Raw genomic sequence first — 14,051 nt, forward strand, 5'->3', positions numbered from 1 at the left:
CCCCTGCTTATAAGTTTGCAAACTCAACCCAGAGCCGGTTAATAGATGGGGAATCTGAGGCGCCGTGGGTTCCTCCCCGTGTAAAACGGGGCTCATAGCGTCTGTCCGCTCCCCACAACTGGCTGCAGCTAAGTAACCGGGTCTGGCAGGACTCTCGAGGGGTCTTGTGGGGGACCACCCGGGGAAGGGCTGAAATGTTCCTGTGACTCGCCGGCGTGCTCATCCCCAAAGTGCAAACTCTTCCCACATCCCCATCACTCACCCCCCAGTTCTCACCTCCTCATGCCTCATCTCCATTCCTCACCTCCTCGTCCCTTACTTTCTCCATTTCTCACCTCCTTCATCCTTCATCCCTCACCTCCTCCATCCCTCATCCCCATCCCTCACCTCCTCATCTCTCACCTCCCCCGTCCCTCATCCCTTGTCCCCATCTCTCACCTCCCCATCCTTCACGTCCCTCATTCTTCGCAGGCGGTAAGCTGACCCCCCACCCCCACCCCAAAGAAGGCGCACCGGTGGGGAATGCAGGATCCACTTCTTTATTGCAGGAAAACTATTTCTAGAGCGAATGCTACACAGACCCCACGACAGGGGGCGGGGGCACCCACATGCGGGGCAGAGGGGGCAGGGCCGGGATTACAGCAAGCGTGGCCTGGTGCGGTCCGCAGACCCAGGGATGCCCAGGCAGGATGGGCAGCAGCGGGGGCAGGCTCCGGGGCCCCCTCCTGCTGCAGAACCCCTCTCTTGTCGGGGTGGGGCCTGGGGAGGGAGAGGCCTGGAGGCGGGCGGGGCCCCAGAGAGATTGTGCTATCAGGGTGTGTCCCTGAGAAAAGGGCCCAGACCCCTGCCCCAGCCCCACCCTCTCCGGCACCTTCAAGGCCCAGGAACCACTCCTGGAGCCGACAAGGGGCACCACCCGCTGCTGCTGGGCCCTGGGCCCCCCACGGGATAAGGGGGCTCAGCTGTGCTCAGACAGGAGGCTACTGTTCTTGCCGGGGCCTGTCCACGTGCAGGGCGGTGACCTCCCACAGACGTGCACGCACACACACTCCCTCTCTCTCACAGTGTGCCCAGTAAATGTTTGCGGAGCGAAGTCACAGGAACACAGAGAAGAACATCCATGCGGCTACCAAGGTGGACACAAACAGTCCCTCTTACCCACACAGAGTCCCCACATGGTCACATGACTTCTAGCCACACGGCCTCTCTCGCACATGCACACACACACACACAGTTCAGTCCCAGTGTGCACAAGCACACACACGTGCAGCCTCCTCATGCCCAATGACACCCAAGGTTGTGAGCAGCCTCAGGGAGACACCCATGTGACAGGGAGATGAGAGCAGCTCCAGCTGACAGCCACTGAGCCACCAAGCCCCTCGGTCCTGTGACCACAGAGACCTGAGGGCTGCCAACAACGAGACCCTTCCCCAGTCCGACCCTCGGATGAGACCGCAGCCGGGCCCGCACTCTGACCGCAGCCTCGTGAGATCCTGCACACAAGACCCGCTAAGCCGTGTCTGGACTCCTGACCCCCAGAATCCGGGAGATGATAAACGTGCGTTGTTGCAGGTGTCTGAGTCTGTGGTCCTCTGTTGGGCAGCCACGGCTGACGGGGACAGATTTTGAGCAGAGAGCCACCTTGCTACAGCGTGAAACAGGCTCGGTGTTCCCCAAACAGTCAGAGCAAACAGGTTTACAGATGCTCTCTGATAAATCACATCACCCGCTCCCGAAAAGACAGCTGCTTGTGGTCACACTCATGCTGTAGGAAGGTTCACACCTCGCAAATATCCTGTCCTGCTGACAACCACACTGCCCACTCCTGCATAGACCCTACACCGTTACGACACACAAAACACTGTCCCAGGCACGCACCATCCCCATGACAGCCACACACACACACACACACAGACACACGCCTGGACACAGCCATCCGCCCACCTGTGCACACCACACTGCACAGCTACACCATCCCATGGTCACCCCCAACCTAGGCCTGCAGGTCCCCTGTGCTTGTCAGACACAGCCCCACACGGCCCCAAGAGCGTGGAACCATCTAGATGCTCTCACGAAACACTCGGAATCTCACGTGGCAGACACACCCCGACCCCAGGACTCGCCTTCCTGGTGGGCCCCCTCTCTGGGGCACATTTGGCCGGAGGAAGCGGCTGCTCAGAGCTCTGCCTTGACCCCTCAGATCCTGCTGGTGCTGGGTCCGGTCGCCTGCCCCTAGACGGGCCCCAGGCACCCCTCTCCAGCACCCTGGATCCCCCTGCCGGGGCCTCGGTGGGGACACCCTGTGCCGATCTCTCTCTGCGGGCCGTGTCCATGAAGGCCCTCCGTATTCACGCCGGATGGTCCCCTGGAGTTGTGCTGTGGCCATCAGCCGGTCTCGGGCTTCCCCTGCCTGCACCCCAGAGCCAGGCCGTGCGAGGAGTGGGACTCAGGGCTGGTGGGGCGCTGCTCCGGGCCCTGTGGTTATTGCCTGGCGGGGCCTGAGACCCGTCCCGCGAGGCCGCCCCCCCCCCCCAGGCTGTGGGGACAGGGGCGAGAGGGGTGGTCTGGGACCCGGGGTCGGGGGCACAGGCCAGAGGTCATGAGAGATGGAGGTGGTGGGGGGCGGGGTGTATGTTAATTAAACACCAAATAGGAGAAAACAAGATCTGAGGTCCATGTGCATTTCAACTCCCCCTCCAGCAAGGTCACAGTGATCTGACGGGGGAGGGGGCGCAGGTCTGGCGGGGGGGGGAACCCAAGGGAAAGGGTCAGAGACGGGGGTCCTGGGAGACACGGAGACAGGCAGAGATGGGAAAAACCCAGCACCCTCAGTCCCGATGGGGACAGGCAGCTCCCCCATCTTCCCACGTGCAGATCAAGGGGGCCACCTCCAGCACTGAGCTTTGGGGGGTACAGACAGGATGGGGGGTGGGCAGTGAAGGGAAGGCAGAGTGATATGACAGCGCCAGACCTGCCATGGGCTCGCTGGGGCCTCGGTTTCCCCAGCAGAGACGGTGGAGGAAGGAAGAGAAGTGGAAGAGGCGAGAGAGAGGAGAGGAAGGCAGCTGCAGGGGGCGCCGGGAGAGGCACGGGGCTGGCGGGCAGGCGGGCGGGCGGGCGTCCCGTGGGCTCACATGAGGACGCACTTGCCCTTGATGCGGTCTGTCCTCTTCTGCTTGCTGGAGCGCTTACCGTCGATGTTCAGGCTCATGTTCCGGCGCGTCTCCAGCGTGAGCAGCTCCTGGAAGAGCTCCTTGACGTTGTAATTCATCTTGGCCGAGGTCTCCATGAAGGCGCATTTCCACTCCCGCGCCACGGCCTGGGCCTCGCGGGTGTCTACCTCCCGCTGCGTCTCGTCGCACTTGTTGCCCACCAGCATGACGGGGATGTCCTCCACGCTGCCCTTGATCTGCACGATGAGCTGGTAGATGGGCCCCAGCTCCTCCAGCGACTGCTTGCTGGTGACCGAGAAGACCAGGATGAAGGCGTGGCCCTTGGAGATGGACAGCCGCTGCATGGCGGGGAACTGGTGGCTGCCCGTGGTGTCGGTGATCTGCAGCGTGCACACGCTCTTGTCGCAGCTGATCACCTGCCGGTAGGTGTCCTCGATGGTGGGGATGTAGGTGTCCCGGAAAGTACCCTTCACGAAGCGTAGCACGAGAGAGCTCTTGCCCACTCCGCCCGCCCCGAACACCACCACTCGGTAGTCATTGCTCTGTTCGGGCATCTTCCACGCGGGGGGTGGGGGTCGGGGCCCGGAGGGCTCGCGCCGGCTGCTAGAACCCCACACCGACCCTGTACGGAGAGGAGTGTCAGAGGCAAAAGGCCGCTCAGTCGGGAGGGGACGGGTCCGGGCCCGGGGTGGGGAGGTGGGGGTATGGCTTCTCAAAGGAGATGGCATTTCTCCTGCGTCCTGGGCAGGCCCTTCTGGTGCACTTGGCCGCCTTTGCCATTCTGCCCTGCGTGCAGGCTGGGAGCCAGCCCCCTCTGCTTGCTTCCCGCCTCAAGATCTGGGGCCTGTGCGCCTTCCCAGGGGACTCTGGGCTGGGGGAGGCGTGGAGATGCCAGTGCGCTCTGCACACCAACCCCTTTCCCCACCGGCATGCCCCCTCTGCCCTCCCGCAAGCTGCACCTGCTTCCCCCTGCCTTCCCAGCACGGCTCCTGGAAGCCAGCAGCCCTGGCTCTGGGACCTGGGCAAGCCGCTTTGCCACCCTGAGCCTCAGTTTTCCTCCTCTGCAAAATGGGTGAAATGGTGCCTCTCTCTGGCAATCACAGCTCTTCCCCCAGCCCAGAGGCTCCTAACGTGGGAGCCACATGGTGGGGTGTTTTTAAAATGCAGATTGCAGGGCTTCAGCCCTGGCCCCGGAAGGGATGAATCAGTTGGCCCAGGACCCTGGGCCCGATGGCATAGTGGTTAAGTTCGTGCACTCTGCTTTGGCCGCTCGGCTTTGTGGGTTCGGATCCCAGGCGCAGACCTACGTACTGCTCATCAAACCATGCCGTCGTGGCGTCCCACGTACACGATAGAGGAAGACTGGCTCAGAGACAATCTTCCTCGAGCAAAAAGAGGAAGATTAGCAACAGAGGTTAGCTCAGGGCTAATCTTCCTCACCAAAAAAAGAAAAAAAAGGGAATTTGCATTTTAAAGCCACTTTCCTCCCCTCATCCCGTAAGTGTGATCCTGGAGCTGCAGGTCCAAGAGTCAGTTTGCAAATCATGACTGATTTCCAACAGCAGCCCAGGTTGGAGATGAGAAAAATGAAACTGAGCCCCGAGAAAAAATATCACTCCCTAAACTCTGTCCCCAGGCTATGCTCTGGCCTGCCCTGGCCTCCCACTCAGGTCTGACATATCTATTGGAACAGAACTCCCATGGAGGGGGTCTTCTTATCATTGCTCCCTTCTCCTGTGCACAGAGAAGTCCAGGGGCCTCAGGAGGTCACACAGCAATTCCTGAAATGACGGAGGGGAGGGAAGAACCTTGGGCTGTGGGCGGGAAGGCAGGAGGCCTGTCTCTAGCATCCGTGTGCTTATTTATAGAAAGCAGCAGAGACCCCTTTCCCTCCCTGCTCCCCAGCTGTCCCTGAGGGTCCCTCACCGTGGGGCTTGGCCTACAGGGGGAGAGACAAGGCAGGTAAGATTGCACCTCAGCCAAGTCACTTCCCTCTGGTGCATCTGGGGAAGGGGGTGGTGGAGCGAGACCCGATGGTGTGGACCTGGTGGTGAGAACCCAGGCAACAAGTCGGTCCTGGAGCCTCGGTCTCCACATCTGTGAAATGTGAGCCGTCACAGTGTCCCCGCCACGGAGTTGCTGGGACAAGCGGTGTCATAAGCTGGATAAAGCCCCTGGCCAGGTGCCTGGCACACGGAGCCCCCGAGAAGGATGGACTGTCCTGCTTATCGGTCCCAAGGGCTCAGGGTGGGAAGCACGTGGCTGGTGGTGGGGTGGGAAGGCACGTTCTGGATGAGCAGAGGTACCAGATCGTCAGAGAACGACAGATGATCAAGTAGGAGCTCACACATACCCCGCGAGTTCTGCGCCCGGCACTCTGAGGAGCTCTAACAGTGCTAACTAGAGTCGGCTGTCAGGCACATCGGTGACATGCGTGGCAATGCTCAGCACTGGGAGGAAGCTGGGGGGCTGGCTGGCAAAGCGTGCCGGCCGGCTGCTCTGCTGTCACTGCTGTTTTCCAGGTGGGCGCCCCAAGGAGCGGGCACACCGGTGTGCAGCCAGACACCGCCACGACTGGCCCGAAGTGGCGGGTGACAGTCGCTTGTGCTACCCCAGCCCCAGCCCTGGCTTTGCTCTGGGCACAGACCCTCTCGCAGGGCTCCGGGCCTGTCAGCAGGGGTGTCCTCCAGGAGGGGCCCCGTTGGGCCCTGGGATCCCTGACTAGGAGCCCCCATGCAATGCCCCCCAAGTCCACACCAGGCACTCACCTGGTGCTGTTTGAATCCCACCCCCACCTCCTGCGGTGTGGGGGGAGGGGGAGGAGGTCACAGCACCACGCTCAGAGGGGGAGCCACCGGCTCAAGGTCACAGAGCAGGGAGGTGGCAGAGCAGAGCAGGACTTGAACGGGGGCCCTGGTTGGCTGTTCAGCCCCTGAGCCTCCCGCTGTGCAAGGCAGCCCACCCTGAGACCCCCCCGGGGGGGGGCCAGGCGAATCGGCCCGGCCCCAGGTCCCCAAGCCCAGCCCTGGAGGTTGCAGCGACCTCAGGGGCAGGAAAGCAGGCCCCGACCCAGGGGAGGGCCTGGGGGGCGGGATGCTTGACCAAAGGGGTGGGGGTGGGGGTCAGGGTCTGACCTGGGGACCACCTGACCAACCAGGGGTTTGATGAGAGAGGGCCTGCTCCAGGGGGCCTGAGGGAGGGGAGGCACACTGGGGGGCCAGCCCAGGGGCTCCCCTTGGTCGAGGGAGGATCTCAGTGGTGAGGGAGGGGCTTCTGAGTGAGGGGCAGGAGGGCTGAGCGGGTGTCCGGCGGGGAGACGGGCCCAGGGTCCTACTCACTCCTCCGCGGGGGAGGGGGGGTGCTGACCGAACGCGCCCGACCAACCCAGGGAAGGGGCCCAGGGCCCGGGGAGGGGCTGGCCTGGCGGCGGGGCTCGCTGTGAGCACCCGGGGGAGGGGATGCAGAGAAGGCGCCGTCCGCGGTGGGCGCGCGGAGGGGGTCCCGGTGGAGCGGCCGCCCGGGGGAGGAGGAGGAGAAAGAGGAGGAGGAGGAAAGGGAGAAGGGAGGGGAGGGCCGGCCCGCGGCCCGAGGGTGGGGCTCGGACAAAGGAGGGCGCGGGGAGAGGCCGCGGGTGGGATGCTGCGGGCCCGGCCCCCGCCCCGCCCGGCCGCCTACCTGGGCGCTCGTCCTGCGGCGCCGCCGCGGCTGCTGCTGGCCGGCTCGTGTCCGCGCGGCCGCCGCCCCCCGCGCGCCGCCCGCCGCCCGCCGCCGCCGCGCCCGCGCCCGTCCCCGCCCGTCCCCGCCCGCCGCCCGCCGGGCCCGCGCTCCGCCCCTCCCCGGGGACCCGCGCCCGCCAAGGTCACCGCCGCCGGCGCCCCCGCCCCCGCCGCGCGCGCAGCCCCGCGCGGAGCCCGCCTGGCCCCCCCACCGGCCCTCCACCCGCACCCACCCCCCCCACCTCGACCTCCACTCGGACCCCCACCGGGCCCCCATCCAGCCCCCAACCCGGCCCTCCACTTAGACCCCCCACACGGACCCCCACCCGGACCTCCACTCAAACTCCCACCAGCCACCCCCCTACCTCCACTAGGCTCACCTCCCTGGACCTCCACCCGGACCTCCACCGAGCCCCCCATCCAGCCCCCCACCGGCCCCTCACCCAGCCCTCCATCCGACCTCCACTGGAACCCCCACAGGCCCTGCCCCCCACCTCCACCTGGCTCCCCCAACCTCCACCGGGACCAAGGCCTCCACACAGACCTCCACCTGGTCGCCCATCCAGCCCCCCACCCGCCCCCCACCCAGCCCTCCACTTGGACCTCTGCTTAGACCCCACCAGGACCCCCATCGGGCCCTCCACCCGGACCCCCACTGAGGACCTCCCCCAGGGACCCCCACCCTTACCCCCTGCCGAGCGCACACCAGCTCCTGCCTGGCCCTGGGAGGTGGCCAAGTCCCTGAGGAGGGCAGTGAGCGTGTGGTCTGCTTCCGCCGGAGCCCCAGGTGGGAGCTGGCACCCTCAGGGTCACCTCCATGAGCCAGGCGCTGCGAAAGAGTGGGGCAGAGTTGAGGTCCCCTGGGGGGCGCAGGGCAGGGGCAGAGGGAAGGGGCCATTGGCAGGACTGCAGATGAAGGGGCTCGGGGAGCAGAATGGGACTCCCAGGGCTGGTGTGGGGCGGTGGTCCACCGCAGGACCCTGCACCTGAGGAGGTGGGTGGGGGGGGAGTGCGGAATGGATAAACAACCAACCAACAGAGGAGGCTCCAGAGGATGGGGCAAGGGGGGGCGCACCTGGACACTCCTGCCGATGCCAGGGGCTTGGCCCTGGCCGGGGAGCGAGGGGAAGACTGAAGAAGGAAGCCAGTACTTGGTCCGGGTTGGTGCCCCTAAGGCAGCCCACCCAGCGGGAGATGGCAGGGGGCCCCTGGTGAGTCTGGGGGCCGGCAGGGAATGGGTTTGGGGTTTGCTGGTAGGAAATGCGTCTCTTCCTCCAGTAGGAGTTGTCTCTGAGAATAAACGTTTCCCTTTGGGAAGTGTGTGCGCATTGAACGCGTCTGTGTGTCCACGTTTAGGGCAGCAAGATACCCTCACCACCCCCGGGAGGTGACCCGAGGGGACACAGGCTCATGACAGAGGAGAGTGGATCCCGGGGTGCAGCAACCAGACCAGGCGTGGGTGTGAGACAGCCCCAGGCCCCAAGCCTGTTGGAGGAAGGCACCCCTTGAAGGGGAGGCTGTCCCTATGGTGCCATAAGGAGGGACTTTCTGGAGTCAGAGCAGATGGAGGGTGAAAGAGGCTCTTTGGGAGGTGGTGAGCTCCCCGTCATGAGATGTATGAGCAGATGAGCCCCTCTGGCTCTTGGCTGCTTGGTTCTTGCTGACACACCATCTCCGTGGCTCTGACTGAGGCAGATCCTTCCTGCACCCTTGGAGATATGGGTGGGCACTGCCCCCAGGACCACCCGGCTCCCCCAGAGGCTGGGCCACTGAGGCTTGTCCAGCTTCTGGGGCTTGAAGTGCCCCACTTCTCCCTGATTCGCCCCTCCGCTGCATCCCCAGGCCTCTCCCGCCTGGACCATCCCACCTGCCTCCTTCCTGGCCTCCCAGGATGGCCCCCTCCAGCCCTCCTTCTATTCCGGCCGGCATTCACCGCCCAGCCTCCGATGTGGGCCTCTGCTGCTCTAACGCCTCCCGTGGCTCCCTTCACCGCCGGCTCAAGGTCCAGCTTCCCAGCCTGGCGTTCAGGTTCCTCTGAGACCCATGGGAACTCTCCTATTGGTTCCCCATCCTCCCCCAGCCACCTGGAGCTGTTCCCAGGCCACTCCTCCCTCCTGCCCTGTCCTTGGCCCCGTGGGCACCTCAGAGTATGGCATGGCCCCAGCCCCTCATCCGCCAGAGATGGAGACAGCCCCGTGAGCAGACATCCTGGCTTCTGACTTGGGTCCTCACGTCATCCCTGGCCAAGCGCCCCTCTGAGCCTCAGTTTCCCCACTGATGAATGAGGATTGCTGTTGTCTCGCCTCAGAGGGTTGCTGGGGACAAACAGGTGTGACATCCACATCCGAGGGGCTGCGGGCCCACAAGCACTCAGGCAGCCCTGCTCCCTCCCACGCTGCCCACCTTGGTCTCCTGAGTGACGGGCCGGCGGCGCTGGGCCGGGCCTCTGGCCTCTGGCCGGCTCCCTGGCTCCTCCGGGCGCCAGCCCAGGCTGGGCCAGGCTGACTCATGCGTAGGAGCGTGGGCACAGGCGGCAGTTCCACTCTGCGGCGGCTATTTATAGCTCCCAGGCCCGGCTCTCGGCCTTGGGAGCCAGGGGAGGACAGTCCCCTCTTCAGCTTCCTGGAGGCACGGGGCCCAAACCACCACCAGAGCACCCCAAACTAAGTCGGTGGTACCCCTTCCCCATGGCCGGCTGGCAGAGCTTGGCCTTCGTGAGGGAGAGCGCCCGTGTGTGCGTGTTGGGAATCGCCAGCTCTGCCCACTCCAGAACCTGAGGCTCAGAGAAGGGAAGCAGCTCGTCGGAGGTGGCCCAGCTGGGAAGGGGCTGAGCTGAGGCTGGAACTCAGTCCACCAGGCTCTGAAGCCACAACCCAGCTTTCTGGCTGTCCCTGGCTGTCGGGGGGCCTGGCCTGGGGACCCGCACCTGGCCTCCAGCCGTCCCTGTCCCAGAGAAGTCCTCTCAAGTGCAAGGGGCAGCCATTCACCTGCACATCCGAGCTCCTCACCTGGCCCCACGGCCCATGGGACTTCTCCCCTCCCCAGTCGCCCCGGCGGGACCACCCCGGCCTCTCGAGTAGCGCCCGCCGCTCCCCCGGTCCAGCGCGGCTGCCTGGTGGGAGGAAGGCAGCTGGGTGGCATCGTCCACCCACTCTGTGCTCCGGGATCAGTGCCATCACTCTGGCCACGCAGACGCTGGACACAATGGCCTCTCACAGATGCAGTCCGGCCACCCAGGTTTTTGTTTGTTTGCTTTCAAGTTTGGTGTCAACATTTAAAAATAAGGAGATCACTTGTGGAAATCCAGTGTGCCTTGAAAAAACGAACGGGCTGACGTGTGCGAGCTGGAATCCTTCCTGCTGGCATCTGGGGGAGCTGGACCCCAGCCCAGGGTGGAAGACGCTGGTTCCCCATGGGAGCCACCTGCCTGGCCCCAGGAGGTGGCCTGGGACTTCCCCTCAACGGATACACCCCTGCAACCCATGGGGCTTTTCACAGAGAGACGGGGCAGCTTCGGGGGGGACCGTGCCATGCGGAGACCTCAGGGCCTTTGCAGGGGCCGCTCGCTCTGCCAGAAAAGCTCTTCCCCCGTCTTCTTGTGACTCACATGTGGCCCCCGGAGATTTCCTCTCTGACCACGCTGCTAAAGTAGTCCTTGTCTTCATTTGCTGTCCTGTCTTCAGGGCACTTGCTGCGACGTGATATTGCATTATGTGTTCACATATCACCTGTCATTAGGATGTGAGCTGTCTTGCCTTCTAGGGCAGCGGGTCTCACCCAGCGGTGACTCTGCCCCCAGGGGACACTGGGCCATGCCTGGGGACATCTGTGGCTGTCACACTGGGGGAGCTCCTGGTATCGAGTGGATGGGGGCTGAGGATGCTGCTCACCCAGGACGGGCCCCCTCCACCCCACAGATGGCCCCGATGTCAGCAGTGCTGGGGGAGAGAACTTGGAGCGAGGCAGTGGGTCTCCAACGTGCCCCCAGACCAGCAGAATCGGCATCACCTGGACACCTGGTAGAAATGCAGATTCCTGGCCCCTCGCCGGGCCCCAGCCGGGAATGCCGCTCCCATCCCACACGGCACAGGACGGCCCCGAATGTCCACAGGTCCGAGGTGGAGAGGCCCTGTTCTAGGGGCCAGCTCGTCAGGCCAGAGTGGCTGGACCTGAACCAGCTCCAAGGGAGGCCCAGCCGGTCCCTCGAGGCAGAGAGCCCGCCGACTGTGGCAGCTGTCCACTTTGGTCTCCACGCAGCGCCTCAGCTGTGCGTCCCATGCACTGAGGAAGTGGGGCCCTGACCTGCCCACCTGCCCACCTCAGTCCTCTGCGGCCAGGCTGGGCACACAGCGATCGCTCCGGCCCTTGGGCAGAACGCCGCAGCCTGCCATGCCGGCAGTTCCTGCCCCGGAAGCTGCAGACGCCTGGGGGGGCATGGACACAGCGGGTCTCCCAGCTCCAGCCAGCTCTGGCCTCAGCACCCTGGCAGCTGGAGAAGAGGTCTAGGGTCTTCACAGAACACCCCCCATGCTCTGCCGTGGCCCGCTCTGCCCTCGGGAGTCCAGTCCCCTCCCTGCCAGCTCTGGGAAGGTCAGCTGGGTTGTCACTGGCTTTGTCCCGAAGCTGACGGACAGCTGGGGTGCACGCCCCTCTCTCCCGGGCAGGGCCGAGGGTCTGAGCTGGTGGCCAGGGCAAGTCCAAAGGTGCTGTGGGCTGGGAGACACCATCCCGTCCGTCGCCTGCTTTTCGGGCCCGAAAGACACAGACAGGCCGGGAACTGCCGCTCCCCTCCCCGCCACGCGCTAATAAGTTCTCCTGCAGAATCGCAAACACCAGACAACAGAAGCCCCGACACGCTGTTATTACGATTGATTCAACCCGAGGGGCCTGGGTGCCGCCTCCTAATTTTCTTCTCTTTTGTCTCCAGATGGAGGAGGGGAATCCGGTTGACTCCATCCAGCTGTCACCTGTGCTGAGAGTCCCCTCACTGAGCAGACCGAGGAGGGTGGGGGGCTGGCATGGGGGCTTCCTGGTGAAGGTGACACTCCAGCAGGCTCGGCCCAGGATGGAGCACTCTGCACCCAGAGCTCTGAATGGCACCCTGCCCCGTGCACCCCCACAACCCTCCCCTCCAGGGAGCCTGCCGGTCAGGGCCAAGAGAAGCCTGGCTGAGCAGGTGGCTGGGGGTGGCCTTGACCCACCCAGACGCATGGGGACAAAGGTGCTGTTTGGTGTTAGTGGTCAGGGTTTTGTTTTTTAAACAAAGCTGATTGTGCTATTTGGGGACGGTGGCGTCCAAGCTGTGCCTGGTGGTGGCCGAGAGCGTTGGACAGTCCATCAGCAGGCGTCACCTCCCTCTCCTCTCTCTGTCTCTTTCACCTACAGACTTTCAAAGCCAACTGGCCCCTGTCTGTGACCCGCCATCACTCCATGTGAATTAGGGAGGATTTCTCCCCTTAGCATTGCGGACATGGGGGCCAGGTCACTCTCTGTGGGGGGCCGTCCTGGGCACTGTGGGAGGCTGAGCAGCATCCCTGGCGCCACCCACTCGATGCCAGGAGCACCCCCAGTGCGACAACCACAGACATCCCCACACATCACCAGTGTCCCTTGGGGGCAGAATCGCCTGGAAAGAGAACCACAGAGTTAGCAGAAGACCCCTGAGCAGGAGGAATCCACTTTCACTGGCCAGGTGACATTTCCTTGGTGTCGCAAAGTTGCAGAGTGGGATGAAGCCTTTTGGGGCCAACATCCATTTTTGTGGCGGGGGCTGGTCCAGGGCCCCAGGTGGTGACCAATCTGCAGGCTTATTCAAGGAAAAGCCCATCACCACCACCGGTGCCTCCACCCCGTCCCCACCCTGTCCCCCGCCCAGCCCCGTCCCACTGGCCACCGCCCCTGGTGAAGGCAGGCTCCGGAAACTGGCGGCTCCACAGCAACCCGCCCACCCGGGGCAAAGGCCGATGTGGTGGAACCTCCGGGTTCGCCGGCGGAGTGAAGGGGGGCAGGCGGAGGCCAGCCACACTGGGTTTAGGATGCAGCAGAGATGACGTTTCCACACCCACGGGGGTCATCTTCCAGGCCCGGGGGCCGGGTCAGGCCATGTGGGGTTCATGTGGGTCCCCGGTAAGAGATTCAGACAGAAGGTCCTGGAAATGGGGGCGTCTCAGACATACGTCCCTGCTCCCCCAGACTCTGGTAGCAACACTGATGGAGGCCAGGGCCATGGTGAAGGTCACGTCCCCTCGTGCCTCGTGCGCCTCGTGCCTGGCAGGGCCCACCCCTGGGGCGCCCACCCTTGGACAAGCAATTAGCCGCTCCTGGAACTCCCAACCTGGCCAGAGTGACGGAATGGAGGCCCCGCCGAGCCCAGGGCCCAGGGGCCCGTCCTTGTCGGGGGGGCTTAAACGGCCCCAGTGCAGCAGCCGGTGCTCCTGGCATGGGAGGGGCGGTGGGCCCTGAGCGAGGCACAGGAAGGATTTGGGATTCTCGAAGGGCGCGCACCGGGGGCCCCCCGCAGCCGCAGCCAAGTGAGGGAGCAGAGGCCCCACAGCCCGGGACAGAGCTGGGAGACGCCGGGGCTGCAAGAACGCCCAGGCCACGGAGCCCGTGCGCCCTCCCGCTGAGCCTGCCACGGCTGCGAGCCAGACACAGCAAAGTCCCCAGGGACAGGCTCGCCCCTGACTCGCTCCCGGAGGCAGCGGCCAGGTTGCCCCAACAACAGGCGGCTAACGAGAGGTTGCCACGGAGCCAGGCCGAAGGTTTGCGCCAGCCCGACACTCGACTGCGAGACTCCTGCGCCCTGAGGCCCAGAGCGCCAGGGAGTTTGTGTGTCCGGTGGGGGTAATCGCGTGGCGCAGCCCCTGCCCCTCAGCCTGGGGGAGTCCGTCCTGCTCTGGAGACCCTGGCCGCACCCAGGGCTGAGATCTGACGGCCAAGCTGCCCCTTGGCCCCACCCTACCCCCGTTCCCAGAGGAAACGAGATGCTCACCTGGCCCAGAGGCCCTCCCAGCCCCCACAGAGAGCAACCCCCCCATGCAGGGGCGCCGCACCAGAAGGCAGGGACAGGGTGGCCCTGAGGTACCCGGGAGCCCAGGAGGCACAGCCTCAAGGGGCCCGAGTTTCAGAGGCGCCACATCTCACTGTGGAATGGAGTGAAGCC

General features: G+C 64.7%; 1 protein-coding gene across 4 annotated transcripts; it reads right to left on the reverse strand.

Annotated features, from left to right (window-relative positions):
- Positions 1–516: 516 nt before the first annotated feature.
- On the reverse strand, positions 517–9,392 carry DIRAS1 (DIRAS family GTPase 1). Of its 4 annotated transcripts, none has more exons than XM_070622461.1 (2): positions 9,293–9,392; positions 517–3,795 (listed from the first exon to the last, which is right to left on the reverse strand). In XM_070622461.1, the coding sequence occupies exon 2, from the start codon at positions 3,725–3,727 to the stop codon at positions 3,131–3,133; it is 597 nt and encodes a 198-aa protein (XP_070478562.1). In that variant the 5' UTR covers positions 3,728–3,795; positions 9,293–9,392; the 3' UTR covers positions 517–3,130. The 4 variants fall into 4 exon arrangements, with proteins under 4 accessions (XP_070478562.1, XP_070478563.1, XP_070478560.1 ...); XM_070622462.1 differs by lacking the exon at positions 9,293–9,392 and adding an exon at positions 7,578–7,718; XM_070622459.1 differs by lacking the exon at positions 9,293–9,392 and adding an exon at positions 6,849–6,953.
- Positions 9,393–14,051: the final 4,659 nt, after the last annotated feature.

The sequence above is a fragment of the Equus przewalskii genome, chromosome 6, assembly GCF_037783145.1.
Source record: "Equus przewalskii isolate Varuska chromosome 6, EquPr2, whole genome shotgun sequence".
NCBI classification, from domain to species: domain Eukaryota; kingdom Metazoa; phylum Chordata; class Mammalia; order Perissodactyla; family Equidae; genus Equus; species Equus przewalskii.